Below are 19,953 nucleotides of genomic sequence, written 5' to 3' on the forward strand. Positions count from 1 at the left end.
ATCCTTACATTTGAATATTGGGGTTAGTAAATTATTATTGAGGATTGATAAGTGATTATTGGGGTCAGTAAGTTATTATTTGAGGTTTGTAACCTGATTATTGAGGGTCAGTAAGTGATTATTGAGTGTCAGTAACTGAAAACTAAGTGATTATTGGGTGTCAGTAACTGAAAATAGAAAATTAACGGTTATTGGGATCAGTAACTCGATTATTAGGGTCAATAATTCGATTATTTTCTGGTCAATAATTCGATTATTTTCTGGTAAATCTTCTTTTATATTATATTAAGCTGAAATAAGTTGATTATTGAGGATCAGTAACCGAGTAACCGGTGACCGGAATCCAGCAACCGGAGTGAGGTTCCGGCAAGTCTTCTCTCTCACTTTCTCTCTCCTTATACATGTTAAAGTGGTGAGGGTAAAATTGTCTTAAAGATATACAAAAATTATTATTTTATTATGACTTTAATATAGATTTGTGTATTTAGGCACAAATAAGAACATCTTATATTGGAATGGGCTCATGTCTATTAAATTCATAGGAATGAACAATAAAGGGGTTTAAATTAATACTAAATATGCATTTTCTCAAAAATTATCAAACACACCAAAACTACTTTTTTAGACCACAACAATTTAAACATATTGTTTACCAAACATTTTACTGATTTTTTTTTAACGCTAATTATTTTCACAGCTGATTTATTTTACCATAAATTATTCTCACCTCAATACGAAATTGGGCCTTAGCATTATTGCATGGAGGAGGGCAGGGAATGTAATGCTGATCCCGATGTCATCAACAAATGTTCCTTAATCAACGAGGGTGATGAGGTGATCTCATCTAAGATCGAATGTCTAGCCACGATGTTGCAAGTTAGGTGCAGTCGCGGAATTGAGAGTTACAGCCTTTTTGATGTGTTTACACCCAAATTAATATTTTACTGGACAGTAATTGTTTAGGTGAATATTAGTTAAATTAATGGTCCACACAAGCAAGCCTGATATATTGGGTTTACAAGTGATGGCCCGCCGACAAAGTCATGCGAGCTAGGTGTACAGTTCGCATAGAAGACTAGAAGACGTGGGTTGACTTGGTCTGATGTTTATGGCTACAAGGTGGCGCGAACTAGATGATACAATTTGCATGTGAAACAAATGGAGGACCTCGTGAAGTAAAAGGATTAAGAGATGTGAACCGTGTAATTATCCTTATCTACATGGTAGAAGACTATTTGGAGTCTATATGCATGCGAAGTGTAAGGTTGCATGCGAGGTGGATATGTATGTGAAGTATAAGGTTGCATGCGAGATAGATTGTGTGCAAAGAGGAGTTTACATGCGAACAGAAGTGCTTGCAGGCGAAGGAAGATAGAGTTCGGAGGTGTCATCTTCAAGTTATTGCTGATAAAGCAAAATCAAGACTTATGGGTTGGCAGGGACGGCTTCTTTCTATGGCTGGTCAGACTCAATTGGTGCAGTCAGTTTTTCAAAGTATGTTACTTCATAGTTTTTCTGTGTATCACTGGCCGGTGTATTTGGTGAAGAAGCTAACTTCATGGGCACGAAACTTTATTTGGTCTGGTAATATAGGGACTCGGAAAATCATCACTATTCACTGGGCTCAGGTTTGTGCCCCAAAGCTGGAAGGTGGGCTTGGTATTCGTGATCTTTCATCTCTTAATTCAGCTGCTATCCTAAAGTTTGCTTGGGATTCTTTCTCTTCTCATTCTCAATTGGGGGATTACGTACGGTCAAGGTATCCTATTCTAAACGCTTGTAAGCTGGGCTATCGCAAATCTTCAATTTGGCCAGGTTTTCGGTCGGTTGCTTCTGGTTTTAGACAAAATTGTCGATGGTTAATTGGAGATGGTAAAACTGTGTGTTTTTGGAAGGATAAATGGCTTCAAGCTCCTATTTTGGAGACTTTGGGTATTTCAAATTGGTCTTATTTCAGCAATCTTCATGTCGCAGATTTTATTTCTCATCAGTCATGGCAGCTTCCTCCCTTCTTTTGCCAAGCTTTTCCGCTCTTGGCTAGGCAAATTTCAGATTTGGCACTCCCTCTTATTGATGAGTCAGATATGCTTATTTGGGAACCCTCTACCTCCGGTGAGTTAACTTTTTCTGTTGGGTATGATTTTCTGAGGCACCCACAACACTGTCAAAGATTGGGCTTGTAATGTATGCGATCATTCATCCCACCTCGTTACTCTTTTTTGTTCTGGAGAATTCTTTTTGATCGGCTTCCAACTGATGATAGAGTGAAAATTAGCGGAATTCCTATTGTGACTATCTGTCAGTTATGTTATTGTTCTGGTGAGGCATCATTGCATTTATTTTTACAATGCCCTTTTTCCCAACGGGTCTGGAGATGGTTAGCTACGCAATTTGGCACTTCTTTATCTTCTTTCAACTCCTTGATAGATTTCTGGAAGAGCTATTGTCGAAAGCCTTTCTCCTCGCAGCTTTTTAATTTGTGGCTAGCAGCTGGCATGTTTACTTTCATGGCTCTATGGAAGGCTCGGAATAAGCTAAGGTTTGATAATCGACCCCCTAATTTCTATACAATGTGTTGCTCTATTATGGCATGGATTCGTCAAATTAGCCTTTTTGCTCCTGGTCACTATAAGGGTGTTCTTGATGCCCGTTTATTGGCCTCTCTTGGAGTTGCTTCTAAAGGTGGTAAGGCTCCCAGAATTCAACATGTCTTATGGCAGCCTCCGTTTTTTCCTTGGATCAAAGTTAACACAAACGGTTTAGCAAAAGGCAATCCAGGTCCAGCAGCTTGTGGGGGTGTGTTTCGTGATGCCTCAGGTGGGTTTTTAGGGAGTTTTTGTCATTCGCTTGGATGGAAGACTTCCTTTTATTCTGAACTTTATGTTGTTATCTTGGCAATTGAAATTGCTCATGATAAAGGGTGGGTCTACTTATGGTTGGAAAGTGACTCTGTTAGTGTGGTAGCTTGCTTCTCTTCCAGGTCTTTTTCTCCTACGTGGAACTTAAGAGTTCGTTGGAATAACTGCCTTTTGATAATTCGTCAAATGAACTTCCGTTACAGTCATATTTTTAGAGAAGGAAATATAGTGGCTGACAAGATGGCAAACTTGGGGTTGTCAAATGTTTCATTTACTTGGTATGATAATCCTCTTACTGAGCTTCATGGTTTCTTGCAAGCGGATTATTTGGGTATCCCTAATTATCGGTTTTCATAGTGGGAAGATTGCCTGGTTTTTTATGGGTAGAAGAAACAATGTCTTTTTGTTTGTTGTTTTGGTTTGTAATTGGAATGGTTTTGGCCTAGTCCCCCGTTCCTCTTTTCATGTAATTTCTTTTATTATTTTAAATAAAAATTCTGATAAGGGACGGGCGGTGGGTTCCCGGTTGTAGCGGTCCTTTTTGGGGTAGAGTGGGTGCTTTGTCAACCACCAGACTGCTACAGAGGAGCTGATATCGCCTAATCCTTGTCAGTTTTAAAAAAAAAAAAAAAAAGTACTACAAAATATTAAGCTTGCATGTGAAATGGAGGAGACTTCGCTTAGAAGTCTTGGACTCTTGCGCGTGAATGACTATCAAAGCTATCTACATGTATATATATATCTTGCAATTGCAATGAATGCATGCATGCGAGCCGTGATTCAACTCAAGTAGGATTTAATCATCCTAAGCTACAAATCATGCAGCATGCACACGTCCATAACAAGAAGGGCAACGATGAAGAGTTGATAAAGATTGCTTACGATAACGTTGAAGACTTCTACAAGTCTTTGACATGCTTTGGGCCAATACATGTGGCCCTAAAATAGCTCTATATAAAGGAGTTCAAGGATCAACTCGACACACACTCAACAACTCAACAAAAATATAATACAACTTTTAACATAGTTGAACCTCCAGACGGTAAAGCATCTCGCCTTAGCAACCTTTTTTCTTTCAAGCTCCCCGGAGCTCTGTCCCTTTATTTTCCAGGCTCCCTGGAGTCATTGCACCCTTTACTTTTCAAACTCCCCGGAGCTCCTTTGCGTTCTCGTTTTCCTTTCCTTTAGTTGCTCTGCTCGGTACAACCGCGAGTATCGATATCGGTGGCGGAGAAGCTATTGTAAATCCTCGTCCGCGAGGTGGCACCGGAGCCCTATTCTCGTTTGGTTAGAAGTACAGGTCAGCGCACTATAACAACCCTACTACATTCCGCTTCCGCACGGTGGCACGTCCCGCATCCCTAGAAGCATTGACCGCCACCGTCTCTCTCTCCCTGTTAAGGATTGTGGCCAAAACACGATGGATGTTGTGAAAGTCGGTGTGGAGCAACTTGGAGACTGCAGGTTTTTCAATGGCGTAGTGAAGACATTTTCACTGGCGGGGTTTCGATTGATAGCGGAGGCGCGTGCTTGAGGTTTCAATTTAGTAGGTCTTCGATAAAAATTGAATTGTACTTGTCAGGGTCTGGGAGCTAGGTTGGGTCCAGTCCTTGTTTGGAGCTAATTCGTGGCTTTTTAGGGGCTGTTGCACTTTTTTGTTCATATTCTGTGGCTCCTCCGGCCAAGTGGATCTCTTTTGTTCCAAGTTTTATTTCTGCTTCGTCTGAAATTTTGAAGTTCAGAGCATCCAAGTTGGTATCGGTCCTCTCTCTGCGCCTTCGATCTGATCGGATTTGGCTTAGCTGTTTTGTGGTAGTACAATGGTCACTCTCTTCTTGTCGGCTGTTGCGGCTTTTACTTTGGTTTACCTTGTTATGGGCCTGTTTATTGGGCTTTTTTTTGTTTCGCTTGTTGGGTGTCATCGACTTAGTTCTGGTGTTCTGGCGCAAAGGTTTAACTCGAATGGTGCTAGTCCCAGTATTTGCTGGAGACGCTGTCATCACCCTTTCAATGGACAGCCTCGGTCCTCCACCATCAACTACTTTCTAGGGAAAGAGCTCCTGTCTCTCCCACCTAGAACTCAACACGCAACCTTTGCTGTTGCGAAGCCCGATCAGCAGAGCTAACTGCCACTCTCAGTCGCCACCTTGACTAGTTGAGAGAAGCTTTGACTCATCGAGAAGCGCTACACCCGCCAAGCCAATCTTTCACAACAATGTCATATTGGTTTGAAAATAAACGACCTCAATCAGAAGATTATATTGTTGCAAAGTGAAAGAGAAAGTGGAGAACATGAGAGTGATGGAACATTATTCAAGTTGGATGACAACAACAACAACAAAAAAAGAAAAAGAGAAAAACAGCCACAATGACATTCGATGAAACTGATCGAATCGAGCAAAATGGTGTCTTCATTATTAATCACACACAAGAAGATGATTGAAAAGAAAGGATGTGTTTATTTCATAGACAAAAACAAGGGAATTGAAAAGGAATTCTAAGAGGCAAAGATGACTCAAATAGAGAACATCCAAAGGAAAGGTCAATGAAGCATAAGCTCACATTAGAGAGGAGATAAGATCATGCATTAAGATGTATCTAAGCCTGTGGTGTGTGCATGCTCCAGTGGTTTTGAAATCACTGAAATAGGAGACATGGATCGAACATTGTTGGGACCTTGACGTATTGGTTAAGCGTTATCCTCCATTTTAACAACATTCATCAATTGATTACAAGTTTGACATGAAACAAGGAAACCCTTCTCATCCTCAGACCCAACGCGGAGTTCGCCTCTTCTCATCCTCTCTAAATACAAGCAAAATCTGTAAGTCTCTTTTCATATGTTCTAAAACCCCAAAATTTTTCCTCTGTAAATCTAATACTCCAAAATCTTAGTTCGTTGATTCTCCGGCCACGTCAATATTGTAACAAAAAAAAATTGACGGTCACGTCAATATTAATGTAACAAAATTACAACTTAATCTAATAGACTTAAATAGACTTGATCTTAGATCCCAACCATTAGATTATTTAGATCCCAACCATTAGATTTAAATAGACTTGATCTTAGATCCCAACCATTAGATTATTTAGATCCCAACCATTAGATTTAAATAGACTTGATCTAACGGGTCACTGACCAAAAATTCCTTGGTTAGTAGCTGACCAGGTGAACAGCACGGTCACGCACGCACTATAGCTACACTTCTATTTTGGAACTTACCAACATTGTTTACAAACATAATTTATTAATTAGACATGAAACTGTTTTACTTCACTACTAATTAAATGGACATATACATGTGTGTTTATTAACGGTGCTTCTATTGTTAAATGGAACAAATAACACTTATTAATATTTGTCTTTAAATAATTATACATAACCAATTGCCTAACCTACCATAATACCATATGTTTTGATGGTTAATTATTACACTTTTCTAGCTTTTGTTATGGTCCCTATTTCTCCATAAACTTCTTGGGTCCTAATTGACTACCGACTATCTTGTTTTGATTTCAATTTATCATGACCATTGATGTATGGCTCTATTCACATAAAATACTAAACCACTTGTTGTCCATGGCCAAACGATAAGGCTAGTGACAATGATGAAGGAGCAGTTGGGACCATGAGTGTCTATACTATACCATGCAAATCCAAAACTAGGGTTTCCATCAAATTCTCGAATGTCAATCATATAACACACTATGATCTAACAGGAGCAAGCACTGTTCTATTGTTTCTGTTTCCAAATTGACTTTGAGCCATATACATGGAATATGATCCTAAGCTAGCCAAGGCATATCAAATCATATCATGCAATGCGATTTATGGTTTGCCCATCATGCATTGTTGGTTGGCCAGGGGTCGCACCACCGACGTTGTTTTATAGATTGGTTTTAATTTGTCGTCGGGTTGTTTCTTCCCAGATGTCTTATCGATCATAAGCAGGGTGCTACAAACTTCGGTCATTTCCTAATTGTGTTTAAACATTTGCCGTAATCAAGACACTAGAAGATAGCTTACCCAAACGTTGCAGGCCACAATTTGGAGTTGAAAGTTCGTAACTCTCTAGAACTGATAATGATTTTAGAATTTAGGTTGCATAGTGAGTTTTTACTTGAAATGTGCTCATATGATGCCATGCACAGCTACTCTATTATGATGATTAAAACATATCTATGTGATCGACATGTAATTACTGTACAATAATGCACAAGATAATAAAATAAATTTCGCACAAGTGGCACAACTAAGAAAAAAAGATCTACTGAAAGCAAGTACTATAATCTTTTAATTTAGCTGATGTTTTCATTCACTTACCGTCACTAACGAGTCCATTACTAATATTATAATCACTAATGCACCTTTAAGCCTTGTTTTATGATCAGATAATATAACATTTTAAGTTGAGTGAGAGTTTAGAATATCTTCTCAATATATTCATTGACCGATAACATGAGTAAAGCACAGTATTAGTTGAATAAGACTGGGTTTATCTGTTAAACCGCGGCTTAATTAGATATAGATTAACTGAACCTTCCTCATTAAGAATTCAAGATGGTTTGTTGAATGTGTCGTTGGCTAAGAAACGCAAGGTTGGGCGTGGGCAGGGTCATCTCAAAAGTTTCGAAGGCCCTGTGGATAGTGAAAACAAGTTATTTGTGTTCCTCTCCGACTCCATCTGCTCCTCCTCAAAAGCCTCTAAGACATCTCTATCATCATCAGGGTCAAAATCATCATCTATTGATGATGTGACCAAATCATCTGCTGCCTCTCTGGCGCTTGCAAACTCGAAGGTTGTGGACATCTCAGACCGAATTTCTGGACCTCAACGTCGTGTGACGCAGTCGTACCTTGCTAAGCCCTTCACCAGGGACTCAGGGAGCCACCTTCTTTTACAGACATGAAGCGTTTCTGTAACAAAGTTTGGGTGCTGGCATGGAGCGCCGTTTTCAAATTCAGGAACACCCAAACTACCTATTCATCATTGGTTTTGATCCGAACAAGGTGATTCGTGGAGGACCATGGTGGTTTCAGCAGGCTCCAGTCGTTCTACAACCCTATGATGGTGTACGTTACATATCTAAAAAACATCCACCTAGATTCACTCTATTTTTGGGTACACATTCACTCTAATTTTGTTTTGGTTGCTGGTCGATATATTGAATATGATGACAAGTATTATCAGAGATCTAAAAAGGTTAGGGTTAGAATTGAGCGCAAACTTTTGTCGCCAATTTTTTTTAAAACATAATAATAATTGTAAAAAAATAAACGTAAAACTTGCTAAGGGATTGGAGGCTGATCTTGAGTTTTATTTTGAGAATCGTGTTGGAGTTTGTCTAGCGTGTGATTTGGTGTTTCATGAGCAAGGACACTGCCATGCAGCCTCTGCTATTACTAACAAACCTGCAGGTTCCATGGAGAGGGCAGTAGCAATAGCCTAAGCACCCATGTGCTCAGTTTTGCTCAAGGCACCTTCATTCATGTGCCTTCCGCTTCAAAGGAATGCCGAAAAACAAGACTCAAAGCTAAGGAGCCTATCATCATCCCAAGGGAGAACCGAAGCATTAAGAGTCATGCCCTGGCCATTGTTCACGTTGTGACTGGAGGAGAGTATGGCAGTGCTACATCGACTCAGGTCCAAGGGGAAGAAGAAGAAGTATCACTCAAAGCGTGCAAGGCCATCAAATAGTCAAATAGTCAAATAGTCAAATAGTCAAATAGTCAAATAGTCAAATAGTCAAATAGTCAATTAAGACATGACGAGACCTCCACCCTATTTCCCCCGTTCTTATTCACTAAAACCCACTTCGGCACTTCCTTGGTCCTTCCTAATAATACACGTGACACGCGCGCCACCTTCCTCCACACATGCAAGCCCTTCACCCAATCATACCCAAGGTTCTACAATGTACATCACAGCCGGGGGAGACTATCAGACCAATAAGGAGTGTACCCGCAGAGCCGAAACAGAAGCTTCCACTCAAGGCAGATTCTCATTTTAAGCAAACTCCCTCTCTCCCTATAAAAAGCTCCCACCTTTAACAAAACGAACCCATCTCTCTCTCTAGAAACCACACCCTCACTTTCTCTCTCTACCAATGGGATTCCCAGGTTACACAGAGGTCCTCTTCCCCAACCTCTTCCTCCACACCCTCTCTCTTTTGGGTTTCATCCGCAGCCTCATTTTCTCGCTCTTTCATTTCTTGGGTCTTTCCGATTTCCTCGACACCGACGCGAGCGTGTGGCCTGAGACCCGGACACATCTGCTGTCCGGGTGTCAGACGCCAGCGTCGGTGCTTCTGATGCGGGAATTCCTTCCCGTGATCAGGTTCGAAGAGATTGAAGGAGACACGCCGGAGAGCTGCGCCGTCTGCCTGTACGAGTTCGAGGGCAGCGAGGAGATCAGGTGTTTGCCGAATTGCAAGCACATTTTTCACCGGGCGTGTGTGGACCGTTGGATGGACCACGACCAGAAGACGTGTCCGCTTTGCCGGACGGCGTTCGTGCCTGATGAGGCCAGCGAGGAGTTTAATAAACGGCTCTGGGCCGCCGCCGTTGCCGAGTCGGAGCTGGAGATGGAGTTCCACCGTGATTTTTACGGCGAGTAGAGTTCAGTTTGATGAGGCTGCTGAAGATATTTAGAAACAATGTATATATACATGAGGAAATTGGTGTCTAGCAACAAAAACAAGAGAAATTTTTTGGATTATTTCTCTTTTGTTTTTGTATATTTTGATATTGATATTGAAATAGAAATACTACAGACTTTCACTCTTTGATCCCGATTTCATTTTTTCATCTGACATGTTTGTTCTGGGTTTACAATTTGGATTCAGAAGGGTTGTTACTACTTTTTGTTTGGAATTTTAAGCTATCAAATTTTCAATGGGTGGTGATTAAATTGAGGAGGTTGGTGTTGTTGGGCAGCTAGCTCATCGATGTATCTTTTTTTGGAACTTTTTGTGGATATTGCCAGAGTCAGTCAAGTCAATGCTACTACACTTAATAATGACTTTGAATGGATTTTAATTACATCCAATCCCCTATATTTGCCAAATATTTATTGAATTTTAATGCTTTGGAATGAATTTTGTTTGGTAACATTATTATTTTGGAGTTTCCTTTTGAGTACCTTTATCTTGAAGATTTTTTTATGAGTTCTTTAGCTTTGTATTTCTATTATGAAGTTCGACATCATGATGAGTCATGATGGCCCTAAATAATACTTGTACCTCTCTACTTTTACTAATTAATCACAAGTTGAATGATTATTTGATATTGATGTAATCGATATTGTTTTATCTATTGGATTTTTCTTAACTTGCTTTGAAGGAATTTTCACATGTTCATTAACCTTGCATGTAGATAGTGACTTCTCTCTAAAGCAAATCCAAATTCATGCATTCTCCATATAACTTCTATAAATAAATAACAAGTAAAAACACAATCTCTTGAAGTAAAATAAATAAATTGTTCCTAACCTGCTTGATTTGAAAGCCTAAAATAAAAATAAAAATAAAAAATGTTGTAAAGTGTATACAAAATTGATGTATTCAGATGTGTTGAGTACTTGAGTATAATTGGATTCGGATTTCAATAGTTAATATGAAAAATCGAGTTAGTAAGAAGTAGCGTGTGTTCTCATCAATGTTTTCAAAAACGAACCCGTTGCATGCTTAGACGACTGAAAAATAATTTATCAATCCAAACTAAGAAGTCCTACTGGAAAAGCGTTCGCCCAGGCGTCAAGGCAGCTGATTTTGCCAGAAGGCAAAAGTTGATGTTCATAGACGAGAGGTTGAAGATGATAATTTTTTCTTTTCTTTGCATAACACAACATCGTTGTTTTAACACGCAACTAACTTGTACATGACAGCTTGAATAAATGGTGTTATTTCATGGGTCTTTTTTTTTTTCTTTTTTTTTTTGGTCGAATATTTCATGGGCTTTTTGCTTGGGCTGGTTTTGTACAGTCATTTTTATATCCATCATTTGCTAAAATGATTAATTTTATTTTTTTGAAATAAAAAAAAAACATTTATATATATGTAATTAAAATATTATTGGTGGAAAAGCTCTCGCCTCACGGGGCTTTACCATGTCGCATTCGTTTTCGTTTTCGCCTTTGAAAACAATGGTTTCTCATAACAATCTATACTAAATTAAAGTCAAGTAATTCTTTTCACTCTTTGGAAAGTTCATCAGGGCTCTGTGAACCAACTCATGTAGATGGATTTTCATTTACTCTTACTCTTGTTGAATCTGTAATCTGTGCTGTTTAAATGTCAGGCTCTGCATCATAGTTGCTTTAGAAACTCAAACACTGACTTGATGCTTTGCTTCACAATTTCAATTCCTCAAATAGGAAATGGAATCCATCCACCTGGCTTCCTCTGTATTGCCCCAGAGGACGATATATATATTGACACTTTGCAACAACTCATAAATGGAGGATACTGTGTATAGTTGGGATGTCAATGCTCTGGCGCCAGAGGCTACTAGCAACTGCATCCTTATTAGCTTATGCTAATGATTCTAAGTGCCAGTCTGGGGTAAGATTCTACATTAGTTCACACAATGTAAGTAAAACATATAAAGGCACTAGACAGAACTACTCGTTCACTTTAGAAACCATATACCGAACACCAAAATGCATAGAGAACTGCATGATTTGATTCACATAAATCGTGCAAATATATAAGACGAGCCGAAGTGATGATCCACGTATAATAACATGTATCATGCTGATATGTGCTAATTATTAAACACTACGTACCATGTAGATGTAAAACTAAAAACAGACAGATGCTCAAGAAACTTTAATATTGATATAGATACCGATTGGATCATAGCATAACTCCAAATCTTGAAGACACTCAATAGCTATTGCAATATGACCTTCAATTTGGCAAAGGCAGCATATGGCGTGCAGTTTGTACCAGGAAACACTACCTAGCTCTTTCAATCACTGTGAAACTCAACCAAATCTTGGTTCTATTCCAGACCAATTGGCGATTCAAATCTCTTGCAAAATCCTTCACTTTGACTAGGATGTATCTCAGTCTGCAACATGTATACCTTCACTTGGGAGGAACCGGAGGATTGCTGCTAGGACGCTCAGTGTCGGGGTGTTCTTCATGAGGAGCAAGAGGTGCACTTGGAGCTTCTGCGTGATAGCCAGGAGGAGGCGGAGGAGGTCGTGAAGGAGGATAAGGACCAGATTCTGGACCTGGAATAAAACCCGAGTCATAAGGACCTGAAGGTGGACCTGCAGGGTAAGCACCTGGTGGATGCCCTGGAATATAAGGAGCATGTGGATGATACATTTGAGGTGGATATTGTGGATGTTGGCCATGATAAGCAACAGGAGCGTATGGATCATGGCCGCCGTGGGGGTTCATAGGCTGCCCATATGCCGGAGGATGCATATATGCCATTGGTGGAGGAGATCCTTGAGGTGGATATCCCATTGGGGGAGATCCTTGGGAAGGAGCTGAGGCATCGACGCTGCGTGACATCTGCTGCGCTTGAGGAGCTGCCATTACTGGATGTGGAGTAGTCTCAAACTTGCCATCTCTTTTGTTCAGTTCAATGTTGTGCTGCGTCTGCATAATAACACAAACAGACAGTTTTGTTTGTTACAAAAGAAATTAGTCAGTTCTTAAACCATGTGTATGAGGACCTATAAAACCAAACAAGTGATTTTAACATTTGCTTGATCATATATTAAGTGCATACCTGCATGCAAGCACAAACCCTGAAAAGAAAACGTAGAAGAGAAAACAAACAGAAGATTTCAAAGAATCAATACAGTTATCAACTTATCATGATCTCATCACGAGACTGACTGAATGTGTGGAAATGGTGAGAAATGATCGAAGAGCTTACGAGCAATAAACCGATTCAGCGATACAGCTCAGACACTCAGCAATATCATTGATTTCACCACTTCCTGTTAGGCAAGCAAGGATGTTACAAATGCATGCTACTTGTTGGAGACAGACCATGCATCCCTATAAAAGATCGAAGGCCATGTTGAAGTGAGATATCTGAAATTGGAGGCAGAGAAAGAGCTGCAAACATAGAACATAGACACACACAGCGAGAGAGAGATAGAAGCTTACAATAATGCAGTTATCACATCCTGTTGTCTTTATATTGAACTCATCTTGTATTATGTAGCGAGTTGAGGAAACCGAAGGTCCAAAGCAACAGAAAACCTGAACAAAGCAAAGAACGAGTTCAAATATACACCGAAGTATATATTTCAGGAACACATCATAATAGGGTGCAGAGGAGGGGAGGAGGGAGTGGGGGTTCAAATGTACGTAATACCTCACAGCAAAGACAACATGTAGGGCAGTGTCTCTCTCCACACCTTCCGCTGCATGGCATATATCCTCCACAACATCGATACCTATAATAAATAAGAATCCATAAGTAAATACTCTCAATTATTGTTGTTAGATGAGAAACATATACAGCTAGAGATGCATGTTATAAGTTACCTTGACATATCATCGTAAAGAGCTCGTTTGCGAAGTTTGAAAGAAGCACAATATGGACTGTCATGTAATAGAGATAAGTTAGATTGCACAACGCAAGGTACAAACCATGAGACTATCAGTTTCAGATAAATAGAAGCCAAAACCAACAACCAAGTACTGCATCAGAAAATATCACAATGCATACCAGCAACACGCAAAACAACAATCTGCAAAACAACAGAACAATGTTAGCACATATTAGATGCACTTGGAAAATGATATATTATGAAAATCCATTCATCATACAAACAGTAATGTCAAATGGACTTTAACATCCAGTTTTTGCATTCGTTTACAAATGCAACGATTCTTTTTCGTTTCAGTTTTCCGACTTGATTAAAAAGTTTTTCCCTTTCTATTTTCTCATGAACAAACTAAACAACAATAAACCCTCCATTGGCTTATCCGTTATGTCTCTGCGTGGAGCCATAGCAGAGTAGTTGCTCATATTTTCTCATCGTTTCTTGTCTCCCACGTCTTCTCATAAACCAAACAGTTAACACATACTAAATAGAGAATCAACAATTTAATCAGCCTAATTTGAGCTATGAATAGAAGATTAGTCTAAGCATTCTGCATTCATTTCCTCTCAGATTCCTACATTCTTCTAATACATCAAAACCAAAAACACAATGATTTCAACCGACTATAGATCAACCGAACCGCACCAAACAGCATTGGAAACCAAACGGATAGACGTACTTACAGCCAGGGTCGGCAGTCATGGTGCTCATCAAATCCTTGTGCCATAGATTCCGGTAGTCCTGGCGGACCTTAATTCTCTCCAAGTCCTTTAACCCCATTTTTGTTTCGATCCAGTTTCTGGCGAGGTTCTCAGGCACTTAGAGAAAGAAAAGTTCGTAAAAACGTCAATTCGGCAAGATCGGAAAAATGGGGAAGGTAGAAGGTGGCGAAATTGATCAAAGTGCCTCGTTCAATATCGCGAAGTGTGGTTTATGCATGTGTAACATATTATATAGTAGAGAGATGGTGACGCGGTAGTGAAGGAAAAGGGTGATTTTTTTTTTTTTTTTTTGAGAAGAAACGTAAAGCAAAATGAAAGGGAAAAAGGGTGATATCAGGAAAGAAGGGGGCATTTTTTATGTTCCACAGTCCGAATAAGTAGATGGCCTTAAGAATTCACCACGTAGAGTGATAATTAATTGCGAACTTAGAAAACCAAATTACTATGGGATATATCAGAGAATAAGGATTAAGATTGTTTGAAGATTTTGCAGTAAAAAGAAACGAGAAACACTTTGACAGTAAAATATTACCCAACGACTTTATTACAAACAGTTGCTAGTTTCTATTTTTCAAACGGACCCTAAAAAACACTTTACCTAACTGTTTTAACCTCCCAACGGACCCTAAAAAACGTAATGCTCAAAAAGGCAACTGTTTAGTAATATCCGAATCATATATAGGGTGTTCTACATATGTTCATACAATTGATCGAGTCGTCAAATGCCTTTATCACAATAATTGAACTAAAAATGTTAGAAAACAAGTATATCCTCACAAATTTTACAAATCAATTCAGCAAGCTATCTAACCACGGTAAGGTAGTCTAGTGGTTCTTGCCTAGTTGGATGTGCTCCTCAACCTCGGTTCGAATCATATCACTGTCAAAAGTGGCCAGAAAAGGGGCTGCAATGCCCTGCTGGTTGTCTGGGCCTTCAGTGGATTAGGCTTTGGGCCTAAGAAGCCTTGGCGATACCGCAATATTTGTATCAACATTTTAAGTAATATCTTAAAAGCTTTTTACTAATAAGGTACAAAATAAAAGTATGGTCATAATTTCCGTTCAATATTTAGATAGTCGGAAAAATAAAATACACGAAAAAAATAATGTACATTATTTAGTAATTTGGGTGAGAAATGACTTAACTAACACTGAGTTTGGAGCTTGACCAAAAAAAAAAACACTGAGTTTGGAGGCTTCATCCAGTCATCCATCTTTTATGTTAATAGTAGGTTTTGGACAACACTTGTGACTCAAAAGCTTTCTCTCCTCTGCATCCCACTCCTGAACCTCATGGCTCATGTGGATAGTCGAAACCCCAAGGCCAAAATAGTCCAAGGAAAATGAAAATTAAGAAGAGCTGAGCAAAAAAGGAAAAAAGAAAAAAACCTGGGTATATATATCCCAGCTCTGTGAGATACTGAGATCTGTAGACCCAAGACCAACCTCCTTCTTCTTTTCCCTGTCTGAAAACTCCACAAGAGAAACCGGGGCAGAAAATCCCAAAAGCAAAACTCTCTATGACTCTCAGTCTCAGATATATATTGAGTGAGAGAATCCATCTCTAGATCTCTCTGTGTCTCTCATCTCCTTGTTGTTATCTACCTGAAGCTATATCACTGAAGATGGTGAGAATTCGTAAGGGCCTTAAACACTCGCCTCTGATACACTGCTCCAACGTAGCTCCGGAGGACCTCCAGCCACATATCTGCCGCCTGAATCAGTCTCGGTGGGACGTCAATCCCCTTCCCGAGGTCAGTCAATCTCTTTTACCTCGTTCTTATCATTTTCAGTTTCTCTGTAGATCTGCGAAAATCCGGTTCGTTTTCGATTTCTCATTTTCCTCCACATGCATCTCCACCTTTAGGGTTTTACCTCTTCGTTCATTTCATGACTTTAGGGTTCTTCGAAACCCTAAAATTTGACACTGTCAACCGTGTGCGTTGATCACTCCTTCTGCTCAATTAGGTTAATTACTCCTGGTTTTTCGTCATTTTTGATGTTTGTTAGTTTTTCTTTTTGATGTCGTGTAGTTCGAAGCTGAAGATGATTTGAACGTGAATAAGAGTGGGAGAAGGAGTGGTACTATTGGAGCTGCAAAGAGGTAACCCCGACTCGTAGTATACTTGATTTGATTCTAATTTATCCAATTTGACACTGCATCTAAGTGTTAGGGTTTTCGTTTCTTATTGTCTCTTATTTGTTTTTCGTTTTTATTTACTGTTTAAAATTATCGAGTCCAATGTGTAGTGTAATTTGAAATAATATTGTTTTTAATATAAAATGCAGTGTTGTGTTGTCATCCGAGATGGATGTTGACAAAGTGATTATCGATATCGAAGAGAGTTCGAAAGAGGTTGGTGAACGCAATGAAACTGGGTTTAAGAAGCAGAAGATATGTAAAAAGAACGATGGAAAAGGATGGAACTGTAAGAGAAAAGTGGAGGAAGGATACTCATTTTGCACACACCACCTGACTCTTATTAGGACTTACCATAATAATAGCAGTAACAATGCTACTAGCAATGCTCCCAAGTCCATGTCGTTGAAGAAGCCAAAGGTGGCTAGGGGAAAATCTCCAGAGGCTAAGGTGGAAAATGGTTCGAATTCGTGCAAGTCTGGCGATTATGTATACTACCTGAATTCTAAGCTGGTGCGAAATATGGATAGAATGGTTATAGCCGAGGAAGAAACCACAACGAATTTTGCAGTTGAAAGTGATGCTATTACTTTCGCGGCTACTACCGTGACTCTAAAAAGTGATCCTCCATCCGCAAAGGCCGATTATGAGAATCGACCTGCTAATGTGGAAGTTAATGAAGTAAAAGTTGATGGGAGCAACGTATGCGGCCGAAAGAGGAGTAGAAAGATGAAGAACCCTAAGAGGGCTAGGATCTTCTCGACCATATTTCCTACTGAAACCGCCGAGGAAGGAACCACAACGAATGTTGCAGTTGAAAGTGATGCTATTACTTCCTCGGCTACTACTGTGACTCTAAAAAGTGATCCTCCATCCTCAAAGGTTGATTATATATGAGAATCAACGTTCTTATGTGGAAATTAATGAAGTTAAAGCGGATGGGAGCAAGGTATGCGGTCGAAAGAGGAGTAGAAAGATGAAGAACCCAGTGAGGGCTAAGATCTTCTCGTCCATGTTTCCTACTGAAACCTGAATTGCCAAGGAAACCAGCAACGTGGAAGCTTAGTTTTCGAATTTATTACCATGTTTTCAATTTTTTATAATTCGTTATTTTATGTTGCACACAGTGTTGTATTGTGTTTTGTTTTGAGTGAGGGTAATGCCTTCTCCAAAACCATGACTAAATTAGGGCTTTCATATATAGCTTATGTATTAATAATATGATTCAGAGTTTATTTTAGTGGGGTATTTGATAATCTTTGTTAATCTTTCACAGGCTTGCTCACATGAGAAAGAAGAACGGTAAGGGACAAATGCATTTTAACCACATGTATTACATATAAAAAATGAAATTAATCCAACTTAAAACTGTACATTAATTTTTCTTTAGCAATCAGATTCACATGTCCGTTGATCACAACCCCTTAGAAAATGACCCTTATATGAGCAAACCTTTCAAATTTCACATCCTATTTGAGAACACAAGGTTGAAGAAGATGTACTCTTATTATGAGTGTTTAATTTGATCGGATCAAAAATGAAATTGAAATGAATGACTTTAGGGTCTCTAATCTTCATTTGATCATCCCATACAGCGATTTGAGCACTTACACATTAAGGTGTTTAGAATCCGCTCCGCTTTATACATACAGACAAAATTATTTGGGAAAACAGTTATTTCCTATAAAATGCGAGATTTTTTTTTAATAATCTGGGGCAGTATAGAAAGTACAGATGAGACTATCGACCACCAACGCATAAAACATCAAACACTTGTTAGGTGTGCACTGTATCCATCCATACACTTACGAGTATGCAACTCCAATAAATCTCATTAATATGTGAAATCTAACCAGAATCCGATGTAACGGGTAGTCTGTATGTTCATAATCATTATTTTTTGAAAATTTGGACTCGATTGAATGCATATTAGATTTTTCTATTTGGTCCAGTCTAGTCCAATCCAGTACGTGTCACTCAAATCAGATTACATTAAATAATTTTTTTCCCCATTAAAATTTGCTCATACACACCAATATGAAAGTATTGAAATTATACAAAAATTGTGAAATTAAAATTTTATTTGGCGAATTCTCAACAATAACATGTTTATAGAGCACTCAAGTGAATAAAAATTTTCACCTGAATATATATATAGTCTTTCTCAGGTAAGGATGTCCTTATTTATTCTTATGGTGCAGATTTCCAATTTAGAATTACTTTTCGATCGAATTTTCACATCTCCACCTTCTAGTCTTTAAATACTAATGTATAGATCATCTCTACAAAATTTCAGCAAATTTGGTTATCATTAAAGCAATTAAAACTACGTTTTTATGTTATATATATGAAAAGTTCAAGTTTGACAGAATTATGTTCATCAATTGATTTAATCGAACTTGAGTGTCTTAATGATAACCAAATTGGCTGAATATATATCATTATTCTTAGGAAGCTAGCTCGGGATTAGAAAGCTTAGTGTGCTTGCTTAAGTGGCGGTCATTGGGTTTGACAGAGAATTATGACGCTCGGTGATGCTAGGAGGTTAATTTTGCCTCCCTTGGAGCGATTTAGGGATGAGAAATGGACACATGCATGATGCATGTAATATGTACGTACAATTTGTGTTAATTAAGACATAATTTGGAGTTGCAATATATTCGACCAAAATTAGTGATTCTCTAGAGGTTATACCTTCCCGAAGCATCACCATGAGGTTAACGTAAACAAGATATCTCATAAAGAGTGATATATATATATATATATATATATATGAGAGTTGTAACTTCTACGTACTCAAAATAATTGGCATGCATGAATTATACACTGTGGCAATCAATTAATTAAATTTAAACTACTTATAGTTAGAAAGTTATTAGCACAGTGAAGTAATATATAAGAAACATATAGATCACTGCACAGTGAAGTAATATGACATATACTGTAACCAAAAAGAAGAAGTAATATGACATATATTCACGCCAAAAAAAAAAAAGCTGAAAACCGACAAAAAAAAAAAACGAAAAAAAAAAAGAAGAGAATTTAGTTGCTGCGGGTGTGAGCTAGTTCTTCTCCACAAATTTATTTAAAATATATTTTAGTTTGCATCCATAAACCAGCTTCTTTGTAGCACTATATATATATATATAGATGAATCTAACAAGATTCGTCTAATAGCAAACGATCCTATATAAGGTCTCTTCATCTATTGTGACCAAATTATCTAAATTACTGCATAACATACGGTACAGATGCACTGATCTAAATTGTCTAAAAATGTTTTTAGATATTTGATTCGATAAAATCATCTAATTTAAAGCTGAAATTTCGATTCATGTCAAACCTTAGTTGTTTCTTGTCACAAGTTCTATTCATTAATGACTAAATTAACATGTCTTAAATACTTTAATGACTGAACATGTCTTTAATACTAGTCTCCTAGCTGTATCCATACATGTATAGACTTCAATACATGTCTTTATTTATCCGCAATGCATATAGATGTTTAGCTCCCTTCACTACCTTAATACATGAAAATCATATTAAATAAGTTTTATAAGATGACATATTCAAGCAGATTGTAAATAGCTGAAAGATCAATATTGCAAACTTTTCTTGAAACTCCTAAGGAGAACGCATATTGTGATTTGATA

General features: G+C 38.4%; 3 protein-coding genes across 3 annotated transcripts; 2 read left to right on the forward strand and 1 right to left on the reverse strand.

Annotated features, from left to right (window-relative positions):
- The first annotated feature begins 2,507 nt into the window (after nt 1-2,507).
- On the forward strand, nt 2,508-3,215 carry LOC101310756 (putative ribonuclease H protein At1g65750-like). The gene has a single exon (XM_004308306.1). The coding sequence runs from the start codon at nt 2,508-2,510 to the stop codon at nt 3,213-3,215; it is 708 nt and encodes a 235-aa protein (XP_004308354.1).
- Nucleotides 3,216-8,361: 5,146 nt separating this feature from the next.
- LOC101314885 (RING-H2 zinc finger protein RHA1a-like) lies at nt 8,362-9,742 on the forward strand. The gene has a single exon (XM_004306705.1). It carries the CDS (start codon nt 8,967-8,969, stop codon nt 9,474-9,476), a length of 510 nt encoding a protein of 169 aa, XP_004306753.1. The 5' UTR covers nt 8,362-8,966; the 3' UTR covers nt 9,477-9,742.
- A 2,206-nt stretch (nt 9,743-11,948) lies between these two features.
- Nucleotides 11,949-14,307, reverse strand: LOC101311050. Its single transcript, XM_004308307.1, has 8 exons — nt 14,122-14,307; nt 13,561-13,582; nt 13,377-13,433; nt 13,204-13,285; nt 12,993-13,088; nt 12,757-12,881; nt 12,607-12,625; nt 11,949-12,473 (listed from the first exon to the last, which is right to left on the reverse strand). The coding sequence occupies exons 1-8, from the start codon at nt 14,216-14,218 to the stop codon at nt 11,949-11,951; spliced, it is 1,023 nt and encodes a 340-aa protein (XP_004308355.1). The 5' UTR covers nt 14,219-14,307.
- Between the last annotated feature and the right edge of the window lie 5,646 nt (nt 14,308-19,953).

The sequence above is a fragment of the Fragaria vesca genome, linkage group LG7 (genome assembly GCF_000184155.1).
Source record: "Fragaria vesca subsp. vesca linkage group LG7, FraVesHawaii_1.0, whole genome shotgun sequence".
NCBI classification, from domain to species: Eukaryota; Viridiplantae; Streptophyta; class Magnoliopsida; order Rosales; family Rosaceae; genus Fragaria; species Fragaria vesca.